At 43.5% G+C, this 21756-nt stretch overlaps 1 protein-coding gene across 3 annotated transcripts in view; it reads left to right on the top strand.

Moving 5' to 3' along the window:
• Nucleotides 1–21756, top strand: part of MACF1 (microtubule actin crosslinking factor 1) — a 340095-nt gene that overhangs the window by 272559 nt on the left and 45780 nt on the right. For 2 of the 3 annotated variants that reach the window (XM_068966665.1, XM_068966664.1), the window contains 8 exons: nt 12255–12416; nt 12575–12745; nt 13376–13542; nt 17194–17353; nt 17710–18036; nt 19185–19269; nt 19764–20005; nt 20683–20889. In XM_068966665.1, coding sequence (XP_068822766.1) covers nt 12255–12416; nt 12575–12745; nt 13376–13542; nt 17194–17353; nt 17710–18036; nt 19185–19269; nt 19764–20005; nt 20683–20889 — 1521 coding nt within the window. Of the gene's footprint in view, nt 1–400; nt 3999–4139; nt 4473–4586; nt 4829–12254; nt 12417–12574; nt 12746–13375; nt 13543–17193; nt 17354–17709; nt 18037–19184; nt 19270–19763; nt 20006–20682; nt 20890–21756 lie in introns of those variants that run through there. The other variant, XM_068966666.1, reaches the window with a different exon arrangement.

The raw sequence follows: 21756 nt of genomic DNA, 5'->3' as shown, positions 1-21756 counted from the left end.
TAAATCCTCTGCTTCCAATTCTGCTCGGGTGAAAAGTGAGTGGAACTAGATATTGAATAAGACTTGTCAATATCTGATGATTTTTTTTTAACTGACTGAATTAGAGCTGTGCTCTTAAAAAAATAAAAGCCATAGAAGAAATAATTTTGTTGATTACGTTATACCACTTATCTGTCTGCAACTATGAGGCTGCCAACCTGTGAGGAAAAAACTGTTTCTCTTAGAGCTTCTCCCAGAATAGTTTCAAAGTGCAACTTCCAGCCCTTTCTGGAGGGAAGATCCGATTGGGGGGTTCACAGTTATGAACATGTAAAAGGGTTTTTAACTTACGCCGAATGCATTTTGGGGGAACCTGTGAGAAGCTTTTAAAAGATTGATGGTTCATCTTGATTGAAAAAGTATGGGTAAGCCACTCAGCAGGCCGGACTGTTTAAGGCAGAACCCCACCTGCCTGGGAAAGGGGGAGGAAGAGGACGGCTACATAGAGGATTGCTATGTTCCACAGCGATCTATATATGATACAATGAGGATAAATGAACAAATTGACCAGGGGTCAAAGCTTAATCAGACTTCAAAAAGCACCATGGAAAAGATAGAAGGAAGCACTATATCCAGCAACGGTACGTTAGGAGCAGCCACTAATGTTTTTGAATCCAGAGCACCAGAAGGCAAAAAGTTGGACGAGAGAATAATATTTGACGCACTAAAGCTAAGCAGTGATGTGCAGAAGTCAGCACCTGTGCCACCCAGAAGGCGGCCAAATGCAGAACGTAAAGACAATGTTAACAGGAGATCTTGGAAGTCCTTCATGCCACCCAATTTCCCAGAATTCGCCGAAAGGATGGAAGCTTCTCTCAGTGAGGTTTCTGAAGCCGGTGTTTCAAATCCTTCCTTGCAAGAGAAGAAGGAGTCCAGTTCTGCATTAACAGAAAGTTCTGGTCATGTGGACCACAAGGAACTTCAGTCAGAGTCAGTAACTCTGGAACATGTGTCTAAATCCATAGATATTCCAGAAATGCAGGATGTAAAAAACTTAGGTGGAAACAGCCAAGACTTCAGATTGCAGCAGCGCAGTGAAAGCTCTTCTCGTGAATTCCAGCCTCTAGAGTCAGAAGCTGCAGCAGCAAGTGGTAACACAGATGTAATGCAGGAACACAGATTCCCAAGTGCAACCTGGCCCAGAGCCATGAAAAGTTTGGCTAAGGGAGGCTTCAGTGAGAAGCAGCACCCCCTGGGGGACACAGCTTGCACTGTAGAATTGCCACCTCTCTCCCCTTGCCTGAGTGAAGAGCTGTTGGATTCAGAGTTGCATATTCTCATAACCCCCAGCCTCAGGGAGAAAACAGAGTCCGAGCTAAAGTTTGAGGAGGATGAGCGATGGATCATGATGGAGGCTGCGGAGGAGTGGGAGGAAGAGAAACTGTCAGAGAATGGAAAGACTTTTCTAACAGCAGATGAGGAGAAGAACAGCCTGGCAGATAGCTTTGAAGAAGGAGAGCAAGCAGATACTGCGGCAGTGATGGAGGATGGAGTTGGCTGCTCCACCGCTGTCTTGGGAGCTTTTGAGCCCCTAGCTCTTGGTCAGATCCGTTGCTCTGATGACCTGCAGCCTGCTCAGAACTGTTTGGCTTCTGTTCTCGAGGCCGCATCTTTGGATTACAACTGTGTTCTAACAGATGAGAGTGCCGTAGGAGAACTGAGAAACAGGACTGCTCTGGGGCTGGAGGGTCTTGTTTCAGATCTAGAATGCACTGTTGGTCCTGCTGACTCAGAGCAGCTCTCTGACACAGACTCGGTGCAGATGTTTCTTGAACTTGAAAAGGAGTGTTTATCTGAAGAAGGAGTGACTCCTCTAGTTGAGCTGGAGAATCAAGCCTTTTCTGAAGGGCTGGCCCCATCTCAGGACGCAGAAAATTCACTTGTAATCAGTCCTTTTTCAGGGGCTGCCTTAGAAAAGGAGCACGTAGGCCTTTTGAAGGTAAGGACGGAGGACTGCGGTCCTGGGTTGGACAGTGACTCTTTCAATGCCCTGGATGCTTCTCAGGTGCCTAATACTGTGGAATTTACTGCCTACTCTGATTCCATGAGGGACGCTTCCACTGTTAGTGAGGAGGAGGGTGAAGAAGTGCCTTTTAGCCCCGACTCTGCCGGGCAATTTAACCTTAGACTCATGACTGATCTGGAGTCCCTGGGAGGATGGTCCAACTCTGATCACAGGGCTTCTCCTAAAGAAAACGTAGCGGACTCTGAGGCCAGGCTGGCCAAAGGACACAGCAGTTTGTCCCAGGTGGATGGTCATGAGGGGGAGGGGAATGCTGAGGAGCGTGTGGAGAGAGCCCCCCTCAGTTCTGCCGTTAGCCATGAACTCACAGATGTTACCTCAGGATCTGAAGGAGAGGCATTGCTGGGCGATTCACTTTTACCAACAGATGAGATTCATCGGGAAGGTGAGAAAGGAGCTATTAATGAAGAAAATAACCGTCTGACTTCCTTGGGAGATGTGGACCCTTGTGAATTGTTGTCAGTGGAAGGAGCTTGTGATGAAGGTGGTGAAGCTCAGGCACTGGGCTATGAAGCCAGGCTGGAGGACCAAGCCTCAGCACACCTTCCTGGTGAACTCCCAGAGCGAGTCTCCCAGAATCTTCAGAGGAAGTCCCTGGAGTCAGAGTTCCTGAGTGCGCACCTGCCGGTTGGACGACCAAGGTATAGCACAGATGGAGTGGAGACCGTGAATGGGACCAAGCCCAAGCTGAATGTGGCCTCAGTGGAGGAAGGGGAAGCAGAAATGAGAGATCCCAATTCATTGCTAAATACCTTGCTGGAGGAACAAGTTACCAAGGCTAGTAACACGGAAGCCGTTTTGGAGGACTGGGCATCCATCCCACAGAAGCCTGACGCAGCTGCTGCAGTGCCCACTGTGGAGGATGCCCTACATGCTGGAGTGCCTGTCCCAGGGGGAACTGTGATCGCCGCTGTCACAGTGCCCTTCCCGGAGGAGCATGTCCCAGTTGTTTCCGTGGCCACCATGGAGGCACATGTCCCAGCTGCTTCAGTTTTTACCCTAGAAAAGGATGGCCCAGCTGCTGCAGTAGAGAGGGCTGCTGCCCCGGCTGCTGCAGTGCCTGTTCCTGAGGGGACTGCTCCAGCTGCGGCAGTGCCCACCACAGAGGATGATACCCCAGAGGAGCCTGTTACCCCCACTGGTGCAGTGTCCACCCCAGAGGAGCCTGCTGCCCCAGCTGGTGCAGTGCCTACCCCAGAGGATGATACCCCGGAGGAGCCTGTCACCCCCACTGGTGCAGTGTCCACCTCAGAGGAGCCTGCAGCCCCAGCTGGTGCAGTGCCCACCCCAGAGGAGCCTGCCACCCCAGCTGGTGCAGTGCCCACCCCAGAGCAGTCTATTGCCCCAGCTGGTGCAGTGCCCACCCCAGAGGAGCCTGCCACCCCAGCTGGTGCAGTGTCCACCCCAGAGCAGTCTATTGCCCCAGCTGGTGCAGTGCCCACCCCGGAGGAGCCTGCAGCCCCAGCTGGTGCAGTGCCCACTCCAGAGCAGTCTACCGTCCCAGCTGGTGCAGTACCCACCCCAGAGCAGTCTACCGTCCCAGCTGGTGCAGTGCCCACCCCGGAGGAGCCTGCAGTCCCAGCTGGTGCAGTGCCCACCCCAGAGGAGCCTGCCACCCCAGCTGGTGCAATGTCCACCCCAGAGCAGTCTACTGCCCCAGCTGGTGCAGTGCCCACCCCGAAGGAGCCTGCAGCCCCAGCTGGTGCAGTGCCCACCCCAGAGCAGTCTACTGTCCCAGCTGGTGCAGTACCCACCCCAGAGCAGTCTACCGTCCCAGCTGGTGCAGTGCCCACCCCAGAGCAGTCTACTGCCCTAGCTGGTGCAATGCCTTCCCCAGAGGAGCCTGCCACCCCAGCTGGTGCAATGTCCACCCCAGAGCAGTCTGCCACCCCAGCTTATGCAGTGCCCACCCCAGAGCAGTCTGCCACCCTAGCTGGTGCAGTGCCCATGCCCACCCCGGAGCAATCTGCCACCCCCGCGGGTGCAGTGCCCATCCCAGAGCAATCTGGCACCCCCGCTGGTGCAGTGCCCACCCCAGAGCAATCTGCCACCCCTGCTGGTGCAGGGTCCACCCCAGAGGCACCTGCAGCCCCAGCTGGTGCAGTGCCCACCCCGGAGGAGCCTGCCACCCCAGCTGGTGCAGTGTCCACCCCAGAGCAGTCTGCCACCCCAGCTTATGCAGTGCCCATCCCAGAGCAGTCTGCCACCCTAGCTGGTGCAGGGTCCACCCTAGAGCAGTCTACTGCCCCAGCTGGTGCAGTGTCCACCCCGGAGGAGCCTGCTACCCCAGCTTGTGCAGTGTCCACCCCAGAGGAGCCTGCTGCCCCAGCTTGTACAGTGCCCACCCCAGAGCAGTCTGCTACCCCAGCTTGTGCAGTGTCCACCCCAGAGCAGTCTGCTACCCCAGCTTGTGCAGTGTCCACCCCAGAGGAGCTTGCAGCCCCAGCTGTTGTACTGTCTGCTCCAGAGGAGTCTGATACCCCAACTATTAAAGTGTTCACCCCAGAGGAGCCTCCTGATGCAGCTGCTGCAGTGCCAGCTGTGGAGGAAGTGTTCCCTGTTGGTGCACCCTTCCTGGGAGATACTCCCCATGCTGATTCAGTGCCTGTCTCAGAAGGAACTCCTATTCTAGAAGAGGCTTCCCTTACTGGAATGCCGATCCAGGAGGAGCTTGATTCCCCAGCGTTTGGAGTAAAAGAGGTGACTGGCACAGTGCTGCATGGGAAAGTGCCTCTGGCTGCAATTGATGGATTAAATTCAAATGAGGTAATTGTTGCTCATTTTGTTAGGGCAGGATGTGGAGAGTAAAGTGAGATTTGCAAGTTCTGTGACTTGGTGGTGATTAGAAAGGGAACAGATAATTCTTTGGTTCTCTTATGAATGCCTGAGTTTTTCTGGCCTTTTTTGGTCTTTTTATTGAATTTATGGGGGAAATGTGTCTTTCATCTGCTGAAAACTGTATAAACTTTTTCTAATTGGGATATAAGCAAAGCTCAAGGAAAACAGGAATGTAAACAGTTTTGCCTTTAATTTTGGAAAAGATTATTAGCGGGAAAGGGTGATTCTGCTTTTGAAATTTACAGTAAGCATGTTCTTTCCTAAATCAAGAGGCTGCTTATTCATTATTGATGTTTGCAGTCAGGTAGAAGCTAGAGTATATGCACTTTGGATTGAGACCTGGGATACTTTTAACCACTCTGAGACAGTTAAATTTCCTGAGGCTCCAGTTGCCTCATTTGTTAAGGCAGAAGAACCCTGTGAGGGTTGTGAGGATAAAATGAGATCATCCATTCAAAGCACCAAACACAGAAGATTTGAGTCATTGTCAATATGCTTCCCCTTTCCCTTCCAAATAGATAATGGTGGTTAACTGAAAGAATTCACCAAAGCAGTTTGGGTGAAAGCCATATATGGATGTGTGAATAGCAGTTTTTAAATACAAATGTGTATTTTTAAAGCCTGAAAAAGGCATGGTAATGATTATGAAGAAGGTATTTTAGTAATCTTGTCAGTCTTTGTGTTTGGAAACAAGTCACTTTTCTTTCCCTGGACCTCTTGTTTCTTAATCTGTGAAATTAGGAAATTGGGCTAATGTCTTCCTAGGTCTCATAGCTCCAAGATTTTGAAATCCTCACGTTAAAGAACATAATGTGTTGTGAACCCTATTCCCAAGATTCCTATCCTTTAGCGATTCATAATCAAAAGGATTTCAAGAGTGGGAGCTCTCTGCACTTTACTGTCCTGGTGTCATTGGTCACTGATAAGGAGGGAAGGGAAGGAAAGTTATGACCAACCTAGATAGCATATTGAAAAGCAGAGATATTACTTTGCCAACAAAGGTCCGTCTAGTCAAGGCTATGGTTTTTCTGGTGGTCATGTATGGATGTGAGAGTTGGACTGTGAAGAAAGCTGAGCGCCAAAGAATTGATGCTTTTGAACTATGGTGCTGGAGAAGACTCTTGCGAGTCCCTTGGGCTACAAGGAGATCCAACCAGTCCATCTTAAAGGAGACCATCCTGGGTGTTCATTGGAAGGACTGATGTTGAGGCTGAAACTCCAATACTTTGGCCACCTCATGCGAAGAGTTGACTCATTGGAAAAGACTGATGCTGGGAGGGATTGGGGGCAGGAATGAAAAGGAGATAACAGTTGGCTGGATGGCATCACCGACTCGATGGACATGAGTTTGAGTGAACTCTGGGAGTTGGTGATGGACAGGGAGGCCTGGCGGGCTGCAATTCATGGGGTCGCAAGGAGTCAGACATGACTGAGTGACTGAACTGAACTGAAGGAGGGAAGGAGTTAGAAGTTTAATCAAATATAGTCGGTGGTACCTGAGTGCCAAGGTGGTTTTAATTTTGCACCATCTCCAGGACCCAAAACAGCGCCATCCCTGTAGTATGCATTCCTGTTGACCAAGTGGATGAATGTTAATCTCCTGACTATCCATAGATGCTGTGAGAAAGTTGGGTTCACCTCCATTGCAGAACCTTTCAAAGCAGCCTTAGTCAGCTAGGACCAATTAAACATGCAGCTGCCAGCAAGGAAAGATCATTTTGATTGCAGGCTAGACGCCGTCTACTTTGCCAGAGGTTTTCCACTTAGCTGTGTGGCGGTGGTGTCACCTGGACTTCACAATTATTTTGTAATGGAGCACCCCATCAAATTAGAGTGCATCACCTTTCAGATTGATGGATTTGATCCACTTTTCTCAGTTTTACTGAATTTGGGATTGACACCAAGATCCCAGCATCCTATGCAAAGTCACCAGCATTCTTGATTACACAGACTATTTCTAGTATAAAGCCTGCAGCAATAGTCGATTTCATTATAAAGAGCCAGTCAAATCTACCTAAAGGAAAAATATTCAGAGAAACTCTTAAGTCAGTCTCTGGGATCTCTGGTAGTCTGGCAGCTACATGAGGTAGTCATTTTATGAAATATTGGCTGATATAAATGACAGGAGAAACATAATAGCCCAGCTGCAAAATCTGTGAGTTAGAATGAATTGCTTTAGATCCTCTTTGTGTGTGTGTATAATGTTCACTTGTGTGCATGGTTAAAATAGATACAACCATTCTAATCGCAATCACCAGGTTTGGTAGAAGAAAGAAAAGCCAGAACTTGTTTGCTATTTCCATAGTGGGATCCTACATCCTCTAAGAGCAATCTGTGGTTTTTTAAGCCTTCTTCTCATGTGTAGACTTCCTTAAACTTATTTCCAGTCACTGGTTCAATGAAGAAAACAACCATTTGTATAAAATAGTGGTCCTATAAAATTAAGAATTTGCCAAGGAAGTTTTTAAGCAAAAATTGGGGAGCCTCACAATCTTGGTTCAACACTTGAATCCTCAGCCAATCAACAGAACTTTTATGGATTTATTTGCTTTCTCTAACACTGTTTCTCTACAAGGATTCATTCATTTACTGGATAACTACTGATCGTATACCCAGTACTCTGTGCTGGGTACTAGAGCTTCTGCAGTAAATAGAGTTGGCATGGTCCCTGCTCTTGTGGAGCTTACAGTGTAGCAGGGGAGGCAGCATGCGTGTTAAGTTGCTACGGTCCTGTCTGACTCTGCAACCCTGTGGACTGTAGCCCATTGGGCTCCTCTGTCGATGGGATTCTCCAGGCAAGAATACTAGAGTGGCTTGCTGTGCCCTCCTCCAAGGAATCTTCCAGACTCAGGGATCAAACCAGCATCTCCTTCATTGCAGGCAGATTCTCTGCCATTGAGCCACTGGAGAAGCCCAGGGGAGGCAGAAATTAAGCAAAAATGATACAAATATATGGTTATGCTGCTGCTGCTGCTGCTAAGTCACCTCAGTCATGTCCAACTCTGTGCAACCCCATAGACAGCAGCCCACCAGGCTCTGCCATCCCTGGGATTCTCCAGGCAAGAACACTAGAGTGGGTTGCCATTTCCTTCTCCAATGCATGAAGGTGAAAAGTGAAAGTGAAGTTGCTCAGTCGAGTCCGACTCTTTGCGACCCCATGGACTGCAGCCCACCAGGCTCCTCCGTCCATGGGATTTTCCAGGCAAGAGTACTAGAGGGGGTGCCATTGCCTTCTCCATATATGGTTATAAATAGTGGCAAATGCTTTGAATAAAATATAATAAAAGTTATGATAAGAAACATTAGGGGTATTTAATTTCAGTTGTCGTGTCAAGGAAACAGTTTTAAAACTATAACCTGAAGGATAAATAGAAGTTACTTAGTCAAAGAGCATTCTGGACAAAGGAAATGGAAACTGGAAAGAGCTTGCCATGTTAAAAACAAAAGAGAGCCAAGTGACCGGACCACAGTAAGCAGGGTTTCCAGAAGAGTGTCTTGCAGTGAACCTGGAAAGGTAGAAAGAGGCCAGATGATGCAGGGGCTGAGAAAGAAATCCTCAAGGATCTCTACCTTAAAAGCCATAGGCAAGTATTGAAAGATTGAAGTAGGGGAGTGAAATTATTTTGTTTACATTTTTAAAGGATGACTCAGCTTAAAGATAGAGAAAGCTGGTTCACATTGACAAAAAATATTTTTAACATTTGGGTTTATAAATCTCAGATTTCTTTTGTCTTATATTTTGATAGTTTATATTGACATGGAATTCAGAAAACACAGAATGGTTTGCAACTTTAAAAAATCACACTGGCTACTATGTTTAGGATGGATTGTAGGGGATCAAGGACAAAGTAGAGAGGCCTGCCCAGTTACAATTGTCTGGGTGGCTTGGATGGAGAGTCAGTGGATTTGCAGACAGTTGGATGGATCTGAGACACAGTTTAGGGGCAGAATCAGTAAGACCTGATCATGGTTTTCATGTTGGGGGGTAGTGAGGGGAAGTTATCAAGGATGGCATTGAGTGGTGGGTGGATGGATGTTGGAGGGTGGAGGAAACAAAAAGTACCCATTGAACTGAGAAGGCATTTTGAGACCAAAAAAGAAGGCAGGCAGCTCCATATAATCAATGGATCCGTTTATTATGGAGTAACTTACTCTCAGGCTTCCCTGGTGTCTCAGCAGTTAAGAATCCACCTGCCGAAGCAGGAGATGGTGGTCAGGAAGATCCCCTCAAGAAGGAAATGACTGCCCACTCCAGTATTCTTGCCTGGAAAATCCCATGGACAGAGTAGCCTGGTGGGCTACAGTGCATGGGGTCACGAAAGGGTCAGACACAACTGAGCAACCAAACAACAACTTACTCTCAGGGTAGCATCAGGCAACTACAACCCAGATGCTTTCGCAGCTGCACTCTGCACCATCCTGGGGCCAACCGGGACAGTTCTGCAGTTAACCTAGAGGGTGGGGATTGGTGCTTGGGAAAAGGACTTGTATTCCTAAGGCAAGATTTATGAATGGGTTCTGCTCTATGGGACTAGGAATATACATCAGCAAAGGTTTTCATTGTTTGGGGACTAACAGAGCATAGGGGCTACCTGGTCCTGATGATTATTAAACAGTATCTATTACCTACAAAGCCCTTGACAACGGAGAAGTGATTTACTGTACCGTACAGTCCTCGGTGGGGTCAGCAGAAGGACAGGAGAAACTCTAAGGGCCCAAGATGGTGTCAGCTAGGCTCACAGTGAGGCCAGTAGGGAATTGCTCAGGGAAGAGCAGCGTTGGGGGAGAGGAAATTAGCAGGTTTACTGTTCAACTTTGGAATGGTGTATGGCAATATTAAGGAAAATAGTTGGATATTTAGATTTGAAATTCAATATATATATATAATTTTTAGAGTAATAAGCATTTATTATGGTAAGGAATGCCATAGGAATGGGTAGAATTGCCTTTAGGGGAATGTAGATTGAGAAAAGGGCTCAGGACTGCCATCCTACCCTTATCTCTGCCCCTCTAAGGCTAACATTTGGAGATCTAGAAGAGAAAGAGGAAGTGCGCGAAGAATATCAAAAAAGGATCAGTCAGGATGAACACTGGGAGAATGTGGTATTACTATAGATAAAAGTGTTTTAAGAACTTTGGGAAATTTTCTGTTTTATGTCCCTGTTGCATCTTACAGCCATGCAATAATTTTTACTAGTGTTCTGCTCTGGGAAATGTCTGCCAGCACTGGTTAGTTAGTAACATGGCACAGTCCATGTGCCATGAAATACTAAGGAGTAGGAATTTTAGTATATCTAAAAGTACAAGTTTTGCGAAACAGCTTTATTTGGGAATTAAGAGAAAGGAGCAAGTGTTTTCAGATTTATTTTCTTTAACATTCTGTTCACTTGTGTTCACTGTAAATATTTAAAGAGTACTAGTATATAGAGGCATTTTCATATATTTTTAAACTTCTGGGGAAAAAAAAGACAAACACCCATTCCCTGTCAATCCATAGAGTGGACATGGGAACTGAAGAAATCTCAAATACGTTATGTGAAATGTTCACGAGCAAAGTAAATCCAAATTTTAAGAAAAGAATTGGCTCTATTATATGGAAGAGATTATCAAGCTACTTAAATTAGGTTTTTACTTTTCTGTATGATTTACACTGATACCAGTAGAGCTTCTTGCCAAGATGGAGGTATTCTCTGTTGCCCAGTACATTAGACCCTTAGCACACATGGCCTTTGACCCCATGAAATGAGGCCAGTGGGGTGGAGGAACTGAATTTCTAGTTAACTAGCCACACGTAACTGTTGGCTGCCGTATTGGATGACACAGGAACAATTACATATCAGTCACAGCATGAGACAGGACTTGATTGCTGGGTAAATGGGGGCTCTTCCGTGTGGACTGGGCACCTTCCGTCTGTACTTCAGGCATTTCTGCTCCCTTCACCTTTCCAGCCCCTCCCACAGCCATGTTGTTTTTTCCCCCTCTGCTCTGATTGTTCTTCAGTGAAATGAAAGCACGTTTAATACCAAGTGGAATCATAGCACTTGCTTTCTCCAGGAACCATGTTATTGGAGTAACAGTCATTTTTAGCTGAACTGCTGTGTAGAGTTCCCTAACAATGTGGTGTAATCAAATTGTAGTATAAAACGAAGCCCACTGGCAGTTACCTTTATAACCTTCCTTTCTCAGTGTCCCCTGGGGCCTTTCCTCCTTGTGACTCACTTGTTCAGCCACAGACCATTCTTTCTAGAATCAGTTTCTTAATCCTAGTGTGATCTGTGGTCTCACATAGGCCAAAATTAGTCTTACCCAAACTTATAATTTTCTTTTGCATTTATTTTTGTCCTCTTGGATTCTTCAGCTTTCATTGATTCCCCTGTCTCCCTGAGCTTGAAGGAACTTTATGTGGAAGAAAAATGAATAATAAATCTAGACTAGTGGAATGTGGCTGATTTTATCCTCTGACAATTGAGAGAAATCTGATCTTAGGGACAAATATTTATTTCATTTTTTTCCTTAATACCATTGGAATGGCAGAAGTACTGTTCTCTTTGTTTCCTTTTATAAATTTCTAAGTAATAATGGACCTTGACTGCATTAGAAAGAAACACTCACATTACTTGTTACACTTGTTTACAGTTATAAAATTCCATTGTTTCATGGTAAACATGGATATATAGTATCGCTGTTTTTGAAATATTTTATGTATATCTGAGTCTTGCTTAAAATATGTCTGAAGTTGTTAAGGACATCTCCCTATAATACTGGCCCACTTCCCTTTGTAATCAGAGGAATACTACTTCAAGATTATTGGCTGTTTGTGGTCTGTGGCCTTGGAACAGAATGGAATTAAATGGCCACAGGGGTATTAAGCTATGAGGTTGGGATTCTTCACACCATAAATGTGTTTTGGTTAATTATTAGTCCTAGTCAGAGAAGAGCATTGCATGTATCATGGTTGGTTAAAGCTATCCCCCAAGGTATTTTTAATCTTAAGTACTAGTCATTTGGTATCACCCTTCCCATTTAGGATTGATAATGCATCACACTTTCATGGTATCTTGAGGCTGATGCTTCTTTATTCTCAAGAGCTTTTTGCATTAAAAAATTAACAACAGAAACAAACCATGAGTCATGGTTTAAATGCCTAAGTAGTGCCATAACTCTCTGTAATTGCTTGTCCATAGGAGAATGTTTTGAAATGTGAAACCACATTCTTATTTGATACTTCTTGTACAAGTGGCTTGTTTTGCCTTGTTACCCGCTAGCCCTCCTTTGTTAAAGCATGCCTCCCCCAAGAATAACCAGTCACTGTCACGCCTATAGATTAAATCTTCTTTGGCTTACAATTATCTAGATGTTTCAGAAAGAACAGGTGGATCCTCTTCAGATGAAACTGCAACAGGTGAATGGACTTGGCCAGGGCTTGATTCAGAGTGCTGGAAAAAACTGCGATGTACAGGGTTTGGAACATGACATGGAAGAAATCAACGCTCGGTGGAACACACTAAATAAAAAGGTGAGCGAACAGAGGGCATAGAAAAAAGATATGGCAGTTTCAGGTTTCCATGGCACCTGAATGCAAATAAAACTTTAGTAGTTCCAGCCTGGAGTTAGGAAAAGGGATGAGAAGGCATTTCAGAACTCTCCCCTTTCTCCTCTGTGTCTGTGAAACAGGTTGCACAAAGAATTGCACAACTGCAAGAGGCTTTGTTGCATTGTGGGAAGTTCCAAGATGCCTTGGAGCCACTGCTCAGCTGGTTGGCAGACACTGAGGAGCTCATAGCCAGTCAGAAGCCTCCATCTGCTGAGTATAAAGTGGTGAAAGCCCAGATCCAAGAACAGAAGGTAAGGGAGAATGTTGGGGCAGTGAACGGTAACAGCCGAAGGGAATGACAGACAATACAATTTGCTTATAGTTTCAGGAGCACAGTTAGGAGTTTAGTAGAATCCTAACCTACCTTGTGTGATGCAGAAAAGAAAGATGGAAATTGATTTTCGTCACCTTTGTAATCTCCTAGTTTACCGTGCCGTATGTTGAACTGAGAAGTTTTGCTGGTTCACTTATCCTGTTTCAGTGTTTGTCACCACTTTATCTTAAGAGATTTTGAGTGTTTTTAGGGTCGGCAGTATTCTAAATAATGTTGTATATCATGTATAAGGTTCTCGCTGGTTCCCTGCCCCCTTGGTTTAATTTCCACTTCAGTACCTTTTTCTCTTGGTTCAAATTAAATTCCTTTTCAGTCACATAATGACAGTCACTGCTCCATTTAAAAACCTGAGTGTAGGAAAGTTCATATGAGTGGTAGGAATTATATCTCATGTTTTTGCCTCAGGTTGAGAAAAAAAAAAACTTCCCTGTTCAATTAAACTTAGGGCTCTGTGAGGTGAGGTTTTTGGATTTTCTGTTTTCCTTGTTTCGGATTTTAAAGTGACCCCATGTTATCATTTTTCATTCTCTTTAAACATGTACATCAGTTGCTCCAGAGGCTACTAGATGATCGAAAGGCCACAGTAGACATGCTTCAAGCAGAAGGAGGCAGAATAGCACAGTCAGCTGAGCTGGCTGATAGAGAGAAGATCACTGGACAGCTGGAGAGTCTTGAAAGTAGATGGACTGGACTACTCAGCAAGGCAACAGCCAGGTAAAGCCAAGGGGCTTTTGAGAGAGAAGTCAGAGACGGTTTTTGACTTGTGTCACTGAGATGCTGTAAAAGCCCCTGGATGACGCTCATGGAGCTCCGAAGGTGTTTAACAGCTTTTATCTTGAAGAGGGATAAGTTTTTAGAGATGATCCGCATAACCAGAGTGACTCTCAGGAAATGAGCCTCAGCTCTTCCGTCAGTTTCTGAGAGCTGGGAGACTCATTGCTCTGTGGTGGTGCTCAGTTGCAATATCATCATATCGTGCTTCCAAATGATAGACGTGGACTCCTACAATCCAGCCAAGTAATTTTCTGAGTTTTGGAAATAGATTTCTTTTTTTCCCCATTAATATTTATCAATAATGTTTCTGATACTTGGAATTGAAAAGTATCATGTTTCTTTTCTGTTAACTTATCCCAGTATTAAGGGATCTAGGAGCTAGCCTGCATCTAGGAGCTAGCCTGTGGTTCTGTTAAATGAGGATTCAAGAGTTGCATGGACTGTCTTCACCAAAAGCTGCAGGCAGGCAGTATACTTCTCTCCTCCACGGAGGTGCTTCCTCTCTCTTTCCATAGCTATCAGTTTGTCCAGTGTCACTTGAGCTTAATAAGTCACACTGGGTCTTTACTTTCAGCTGGTACTGTTCCCAGTTTTAAAAGTAAATGATAATGAATCAGAAATGAGTATGAGAGTTATAAAGTTGATCACTTATTATTTAGGTAGCTATGGGTAGTCTAGAGGTAACCCCCTCTTCAGTCTCTTTACCTGTTCATGGCTGGCTTGTTTCTCATCTGAGCTACGAAGTATTTACTTGCCCATGTTAGTAGGAGAAACAAAAGAAAGAATTCAACTTACTTTCATTTCCAAATTGCACTGCTTTTTTTCTTCTCTCTTTCCATCCATTTCCAGTAATAGTACCATTGACCCTCCAACTACCTGGGTTTAAAACCTCAGCCTCATTTTCTTTTTATCATTTTTTCCTTCCCCTGCTTTGTGTCCCATATCTATCAGGATACTAAATTCTGTCTATTTTATGTCTACCGTATCTTTCCTCTTCATCCATTTCTCTGATTCCAGCTCACTTGCCTCAGTTCATGACTTATGAACTCTCACTTGGGCTCATTCCCATGACGTAGCTCACCTGAGGGCAGCCTCCTAACTTGCTAACCGTAACCACTCTACTGCTGTTTCCCCTCAGGCCTTCCCTCTGCACAGTCAGAGACATCTAATGACTGCCTGTTGCCTATAAAATAGTCTCATTAGCCCACCATTCAAAGGTGGCCCTAACCCACCTTTCTTCAGTGCAGTTCAGTCACTCAGTTGTGTCCGACTCTTTGAGACCCCATGAACCACAGCACACCAGGCCTCCCTGTCCATCACCAACTCCCAGAGTCTACCCAAACCCATGTCCATCGAGTCGGTGATGCCATCCAGCCATCTCATCCTCTGTCGTCCCCTTCTCCTCCTGCCTTCAATCTTTCCCAGCATCAGGGTCTTTTCCAGTGAGTCAGCTCTCTGCATGAGGTGGCCAAAGTATTGGAGTTTCAGCTTCAACATCAGTCCTACCAATGAACACCCAGGACTGATCTCCTTTAGGATGGACTGGTTGGATCTCCTTGCAGTCCAAGGGACTCTCAAGAGTCTTCTTAGTTTCTGCTGTTCTTCTCATTCTTTATGGTCAAAGTAACCCATATTCGGTTCTTCAGTGTCTTCGGTCAGTTTCCGAATTCTGTCTTTGCTGATGGTGTTCCATCTTCTATGAAAGACTTTTGTTCATCTCCCCTGCTTTTATGAAGCTTTTCTTTATTCCCAAGCATAGAATAGTTTCATCTTCCTCTTAACTGCCCTAACTCCTCATGTGTACCTTGTATTATGGTCATTATTTTATGTGCTTACCTCCTAGGTTCTTAAGCTCACTAAAGTCATGATTGTTCCTAATGTATCTATTTATGAATCTTTCCTTCTATCCTACTTGCTTCCATGTTCCGAACACAGTTTCTGGACCAGTAATTTTAAAGAGAAATACCAAGAGCAGCATCATTTGTTAAGGCATCCTAAAGAATTCTGTTTAGGTTCTTTAATATTGTATTTTTGATGCCTCCAAATTATTTTAGCTCTTCTCTTTTCTACCCCAAATCCTGTTACAGTGATTTCTTCAGATTTTCAAATCCTGGAATCATAGATAATTCAGAAAGATCTAACAGTCTAGGACAGTTCTTTAAGAATTAAATTTTTAAAATTTAAAATTTGGAAAAAAATAGACACACATATATGTATAACTGAATCACTTTGCTGTAAACCTGAAACACTAATAAAACTAACATTAATTTTATTAATCAGCTGTACTCCAATATAAAATATAAAAATGTTTTTAAAAGTTTAAACCAAAAAGAGTAAAATCTTTAAGCAGGTCATTAACCAATGAAAATAAACCACCAAGCAATTTATTTAAGATTATATTTTATGTTTTAGTTGTATTGATTGAAGATGTAGTTTGAAGGTTGACATAAACTAAGAAAGGAAATTCTGTACTTTATATTGACATTTAAAAATAGCATCTAGAAATACATTTTTCTTTACACTCAAGCATTACATTTCCGGATAATTCAAATGGCAGGTCTTTATATTAAATCATTTATTATTAATATAAGTTTGTCCAGAGTACCCTGCATAGGACCTGACACAAAGCAGATGTTTAGTAAAGATTTATTGAAATATAAGTACTTCCCATCACCCAGGCCCTTTTCGAATAACACAGCGCTTAGTCTGATCTTAATGGTCCAGAGTCATTGTTATGACCTTTGATGATTATTCTGTGTGCTAATATAGTTCTATGGTTGTTTCTGTGTCTTTTGTTTATTAGGCTGCCTTCAGTATTCAGGCTTCCCTTCTCCTTTGTAATTGGCTGATTTTAATCTATAGGGTATTTGAAATCCACACTTAGTATGGATGTTATGTTAAATAAGATTTAAGATTCCAGATTCAAGATTCCAGTTATAAAGTACATAGTTCTTTTGGGTGCCATTTGCCTTAGCAAATTCAGCTAGTTTGAGGTTATGTTTTTTCTTTTTTTTTGCCTTAAGTCAGAATTCAAAGTTATGCTCTGAGGCTTGAAATTACTAGAAGCCTGACTGATTTAGGGGCGATAGGAAGGAAGTTCTTGTTCATAGCTTGATCTACTTGTGCTCTTCAAATCCTGTTTTTTATCTTCATAAGTGAAGGTAGCAGTGACAGGGAAAAGAGAAATGAAGACTGATCGATTTTCCACTCCTTTAAACGTTATTTTGGTCACATGCACAGAGGATGCACATGCTACATCCCATAGGAGAAAGAGTAGAAGGTCTGATTCTAATTCTCGCTGTGCCATTGCTACCCTGTGGGCGATCTGGACAGATCTTTCTTTAAGCCTTCAGGCTTGGTTTTCTCTTTTTATAATAGTGGCATAATGATGCCTATCTTACAAGGTCGTGACAGAACCTAAATAAGGTTCTGCAAGCCTTTAAAACAGCAAAGTGCTGTTTTCTGTGTGTTCTGTTTGCTATTGATATTTCAAATGTGCCTGGTTAAGATTGGTCTTTTACTGAATATAGTACTGTTAACAGTATTAATGTGACTTTTTGCCTGAGCAGCTTGTTCTATATATTCGTGTAGGCAGAAACAGCTGGAAGATATCCTGGTTCTGGCCAAACAATTCCATGAGACAGCTGAGCCTATTTCTGACTTCTTATCTGTCACAGAGAAAAAACTTGCCAACTCAGAACCTGTTGGCACCCAGACTGCTAAAATACAGCAGCAGATCATTCGGCACAAGGTAGGAAGTAGTTATGGTAAATGAAAACACAAAACTGGAATCAGAAATCCTAGAAAACTTCCTGCAGCATTCTAAAAGATGTATTTTGGGTTTGTTTTTTTTTAAATAAGTTTAACTTAAAATATGGTCTACTTATTAATTGGACTAGTCACATCCTTCAAGTAAAAACAGAATTGGACTTATAGGCTACCATCAGAAAAAAACAGCTTTTTGTTCTCTGTTTTTATGTTATTTTTACCCTTCCATAGGTAAACTTATATATTATTATTTATTATATCATTTGTGATTCATTGTCTCATGTTTACTTTTCATTTATTTTTTTTTCTGTTATTCATTTTTTCCATCTGGATTTCCAGGCTCTAGAGGAAGAAATAGAAAGCCATGCAACAGATGTGCACCAGGCAGTCACAATTGGGCAGTCCCTCTCCTCCCTGACGAGTCCTGCAGAGCAGGCTGTGCTGTCAGAAAGGCTAGACTCGTTGCAGGCCCGATTCAGTGAGATTCAAGACCGGTGCTGTCGGAAAGCAGCCCTGCTTGAACAAGCCCTGTCTAATGCTAGGCTTTTCGGGGAGGATGAGGTGGAGGTGCTCAACTGGCTGGCCGAGGTTGAGGACAAGCTCAGTTCAGTGTTCGTAAAGGATTACAGACAGGATGTCCTCGAGAAGCAGCATGCTGACCACCTGGTATTCATGCTTTCCATTCTTATTGGTTATGTTACTAAGTTATTTTGTCATTTTAATTCATGTTTGTCTTCATTTCTCTCTCTCTCTCTCCCCCCTTTTTTTTTTAATTCCAAACATTTCAAATTTATTTTATACACAAGTGCTTAGTTACAGACTTGTTGCTAAGGACTAATCTATTTTTTGATGAGTCCATGGAAATACTTAACAAACTGAGTCATTAATTCTAGAAGATGATCCAGAGTGTAATCAGGGGCCATCTCTATTCCAACTCATATTTTACATCACTCAGGAATGTATCATTCAGCTACCGCTTGAGCACTTATGCAGAGGAGTATGTACTTTAACAAAGTGTTAGTCACTCAGTCACGTCCAACCCTCTGCAGCCCCATGGACTGTAGCCTGCCAGACTCCTCTGTCGATAGAATTCTCCAGGCAAGAATACTAGAGTGGGTTGCCATTTCCTCCTCCAGGGGATCTTCCTGACCCAAGGATCAAACCCAGGTCTCCTGCATTGCAAGCAGATTCTTTACCATCTGAGCCACCAGGGATGCCCAAAACTTTAAGAAAACCAGATTACTTAACAGTGCTCAGCATTTGATCATATAGTGGTAACTTTTTAAATGTTTCTAGAATTTATATGCTCGAAGTGCAGGAATTCTGAGTCATCTTAGTAGAAAGAACAGTTTGCCCTTTTTTGTTTTTATGGAATTTCTTTGGAAATGGTAGATTCTTCTACTTCATTGACTTCAGATATTGAGAGTTTTTAACTAGGATTCTAATTTAAGTTGGCCTGTTATTGCTGATTTTCTTTTTTTGAACTTTATGCCTTTTCCTTTGTTTTGGACATAGTAGACATTTTTGCTGAATTCTTCTTCTGCCTTTCTTGGGTTCAGGTTTGGTACCAATAGGTTAGTAAAGTGGATTAAGTCCTAAATCTCTTCTCATCAAAGGAAGGCTTGCCTATAAGTATCTGATTTCATTGTTCTGAGTAATTAAAGGGGTAACCAAAGAGAAAAGGAAGGAATCAAATATCTCATGTTTAAACTGATATTCATCTCCTTATTTTAAATTTGGTCTCTTAAGGGTCTCACATTTCTTCCACTTTGTTGTGTCATAGTTTTAGGATTAATGGTGTTCTTTCCTTTCAGGCTTTAAATGAAGAAATTGTTAATAGAAAGAAGAATGTAGATCAAGCTATTAAAAACGGTCAGGCTCTTCTGAAACAAACCACAGGTACTTTGAAAAGTGCATCTCTTAGCGCCTGGTCATACAGACATTAATCAGCACTCTGCACTAGCCACTTCTCTTTGTAGGTGGGAGGGGCTTAATACTCACTGATTGTATTATCATGTGCTTCCTGGCGACTGGGGCTTGGGTTTCTATTTCCTGCTAAATCTTTTATTGAAATACTATATTGTCTCAGATCTGGTTATAGATGAAAACTCTCCCTGCCCTCCAATATGTTGAATTACCAGCATTTACTGAAAGATGCCAAAAGTGTCTAGAAAAACCTGCAGTCAAACTCAGATCCTAATAATCTCAGAAATCATTTCTTTTATTGATTGAAGGTTTCTTTCCCACTTCCCTTGGTGTGGGACGCTAGGTGAAGTCATTGCCATAGGGAGAGAGTATCCATAAAAGTTAAGCTCTGACTTGAATAAAGAGAGGTTGAAAGGGCTCCCTTGTAGCCTATTAGACACAAATAAACTGTGTGCTGTCTCCCACAGGTGAAGAGGTATTGCTCATTCAAGAGAAGCTGGATGGCATAAAGACTCGCTACGCAGACATCACAGTCACTAGCTCCAAGGCTCTCAGAACCTTAGAGCAAGCCCGGCAGCTGGCCACCAAGTTCCAGTCTACATATGAGGAACTGACTGGGTGGCTGAGGGAGGTAGAGGAGGAGCTGGCAGCCAGCGGAGGACAGTCCCCCACAGGGGAACAAATACCCCAGTTTCAGCAGAGACAGAAGGTGAGCTGACATCCCACACTGAAAAGGGAAAGAATTTTTCTCTTAGAATCCTGAAGTTTAAATTCTTGAGTTTTACACCATCTATCTACCTGAAATCTAAACCAAAAATGTCTGTCTGCCTTGTTTTCTGTTTATTCGTGGAAAATAAGTTTTGACATAAGGACAGGCCTATATAAGAGCTTTTATCATGGTCTGAAGAAGAAAAAAGACTGAATCTGAATACCCTAGGAAGCTTGCTTCATATGGAACATTTTAGAACTTACTGTCATAGTTCACTCTCTAAAAGGGTACCTCATAGTCATCTCTAATTCTCCTGCAGGACCTGTGCAGTTCTAGATGCACAGAAACACGGTGCGTTTGTTGAGGTAAATAAATGCCTATGATTAAAGCATTATTTATCATTCTGTTGAAGTAAGGAGGAAAAAAAGCAAGAAATACCATTCATGTTACCCAGAGACAGTCTGGCCTGAAAAGTCTTGCTGACAGTTCTAAGCAGCTGAGCCTAAAGTCAGGCTGTGGAGTGACTGAAAAATCTGAGACAAGAAAAAAAAATAAGTGAAGGAAGGAGGTCAGAGCCCTGCTGGGATGTGTGGTAGAGTGAGCATTTTCCACCCAGCACAGCTGCTAATGTGCTTAATTTAGCAAGAGATGGCCTGAAAACTTTTTTCCCTCTTTAGGAACTAAAGAAGGAGGTCATGGAGCACAGGCTGGTGTTGGACACAGTGAATGAGGTGAGCCGTGCTCTCTTAGAGCTGGTGCCCTGGAGAGCCAGAGAAGGGCTGGATAAACTCGTGTCCGACGCCAACGAACAGTACAAGCTGGTCAGTGACACTGTTGGACAAAGGGTGGATGAAATTGATGCTGCTATTCAGAGATCACAACAGGTAATCTTTATAAACACCCCTGCATTAATATTTTAGGCAGCAGGGATATATATATGGGAAGTACAAAACTATGACCCACATACATACAGTTTCTGGAATAGGAATAAATGAGATCAAGCTAAATCTGATGCAGCAAATTATCTCAGTGGTAGGAAGTGATTTGATAAAGTTATGTGAGGGTAGATCTAGGTTTGACTGAAGATACTTGACCCCTTTGAGGAGAAAAGAACTTGGAAAAGAAAGTGTGTGGGCCCTTTCCTTGCTAATGCCCTGCTTAGAGGCAGATGGTGATAAGGGTAGATAATACCTAGATCGAAAAGGTCTGAATGCATCAGTCTTAGTTTGACATAATCAAGTGTTTCAGCATTAGATGGAAGAGGGGACAGAACCAAGAACTATAATTACTATCAAATATGCTAACCAAAATAGCAGAGCCATCCAAAATAGAACCCTGTCAGTAAACACAGGTGTCATGTTTCCCTCAATCATTTGTCCTTCCTGCTTTCTGGGAAAAGTTGTTTTTCTTTGTAGGTGGACATGCACCTATTAATGTGCCATGGTACAAAAAATAATATAACATGACCCCTTGGGTTCATGGTGATAAGTAGTTGCTTTCTGAACCCCACAGAAGTTTGTTTTGATTCCAAATTGTGGCCAGATATTTCAGAATGAGATTTATCACACTTGGGAACTTTTCTTTAAATATTAGTGTAACTGGGCAACATTGATAAGGAAGAGACAGAAGGTTGAGGGGCCCTTATTAAACAGTGGCCACATAGAACATGTTCTCTTGTTGTTGACGTCTTTGCGTATGACTTGTCATTGCCTGCTGCATCCCATTTAAAGCCTTGCTGTTCTTCGGCGGTC

Source organism: Capricornis sumatraensis, chromosome 2 (assembly GCF_032405125.1).
Source record: "Capricornis sumatraensis isolate serow.1 chromosome 2, serow.2, whole genome shotgun sequence".
In the NCBI taxonomy this organism is placed as follows: domain Eukaryota; kingdom Metazoa; phylum Chordata; class Mammalia; order Artiodactyla; family Bovidae; genus Capricornis; species Capricornis sumatraensis.
This window is presented reverse-complemented; position numbering and strand designations above follow the sequence as displayed.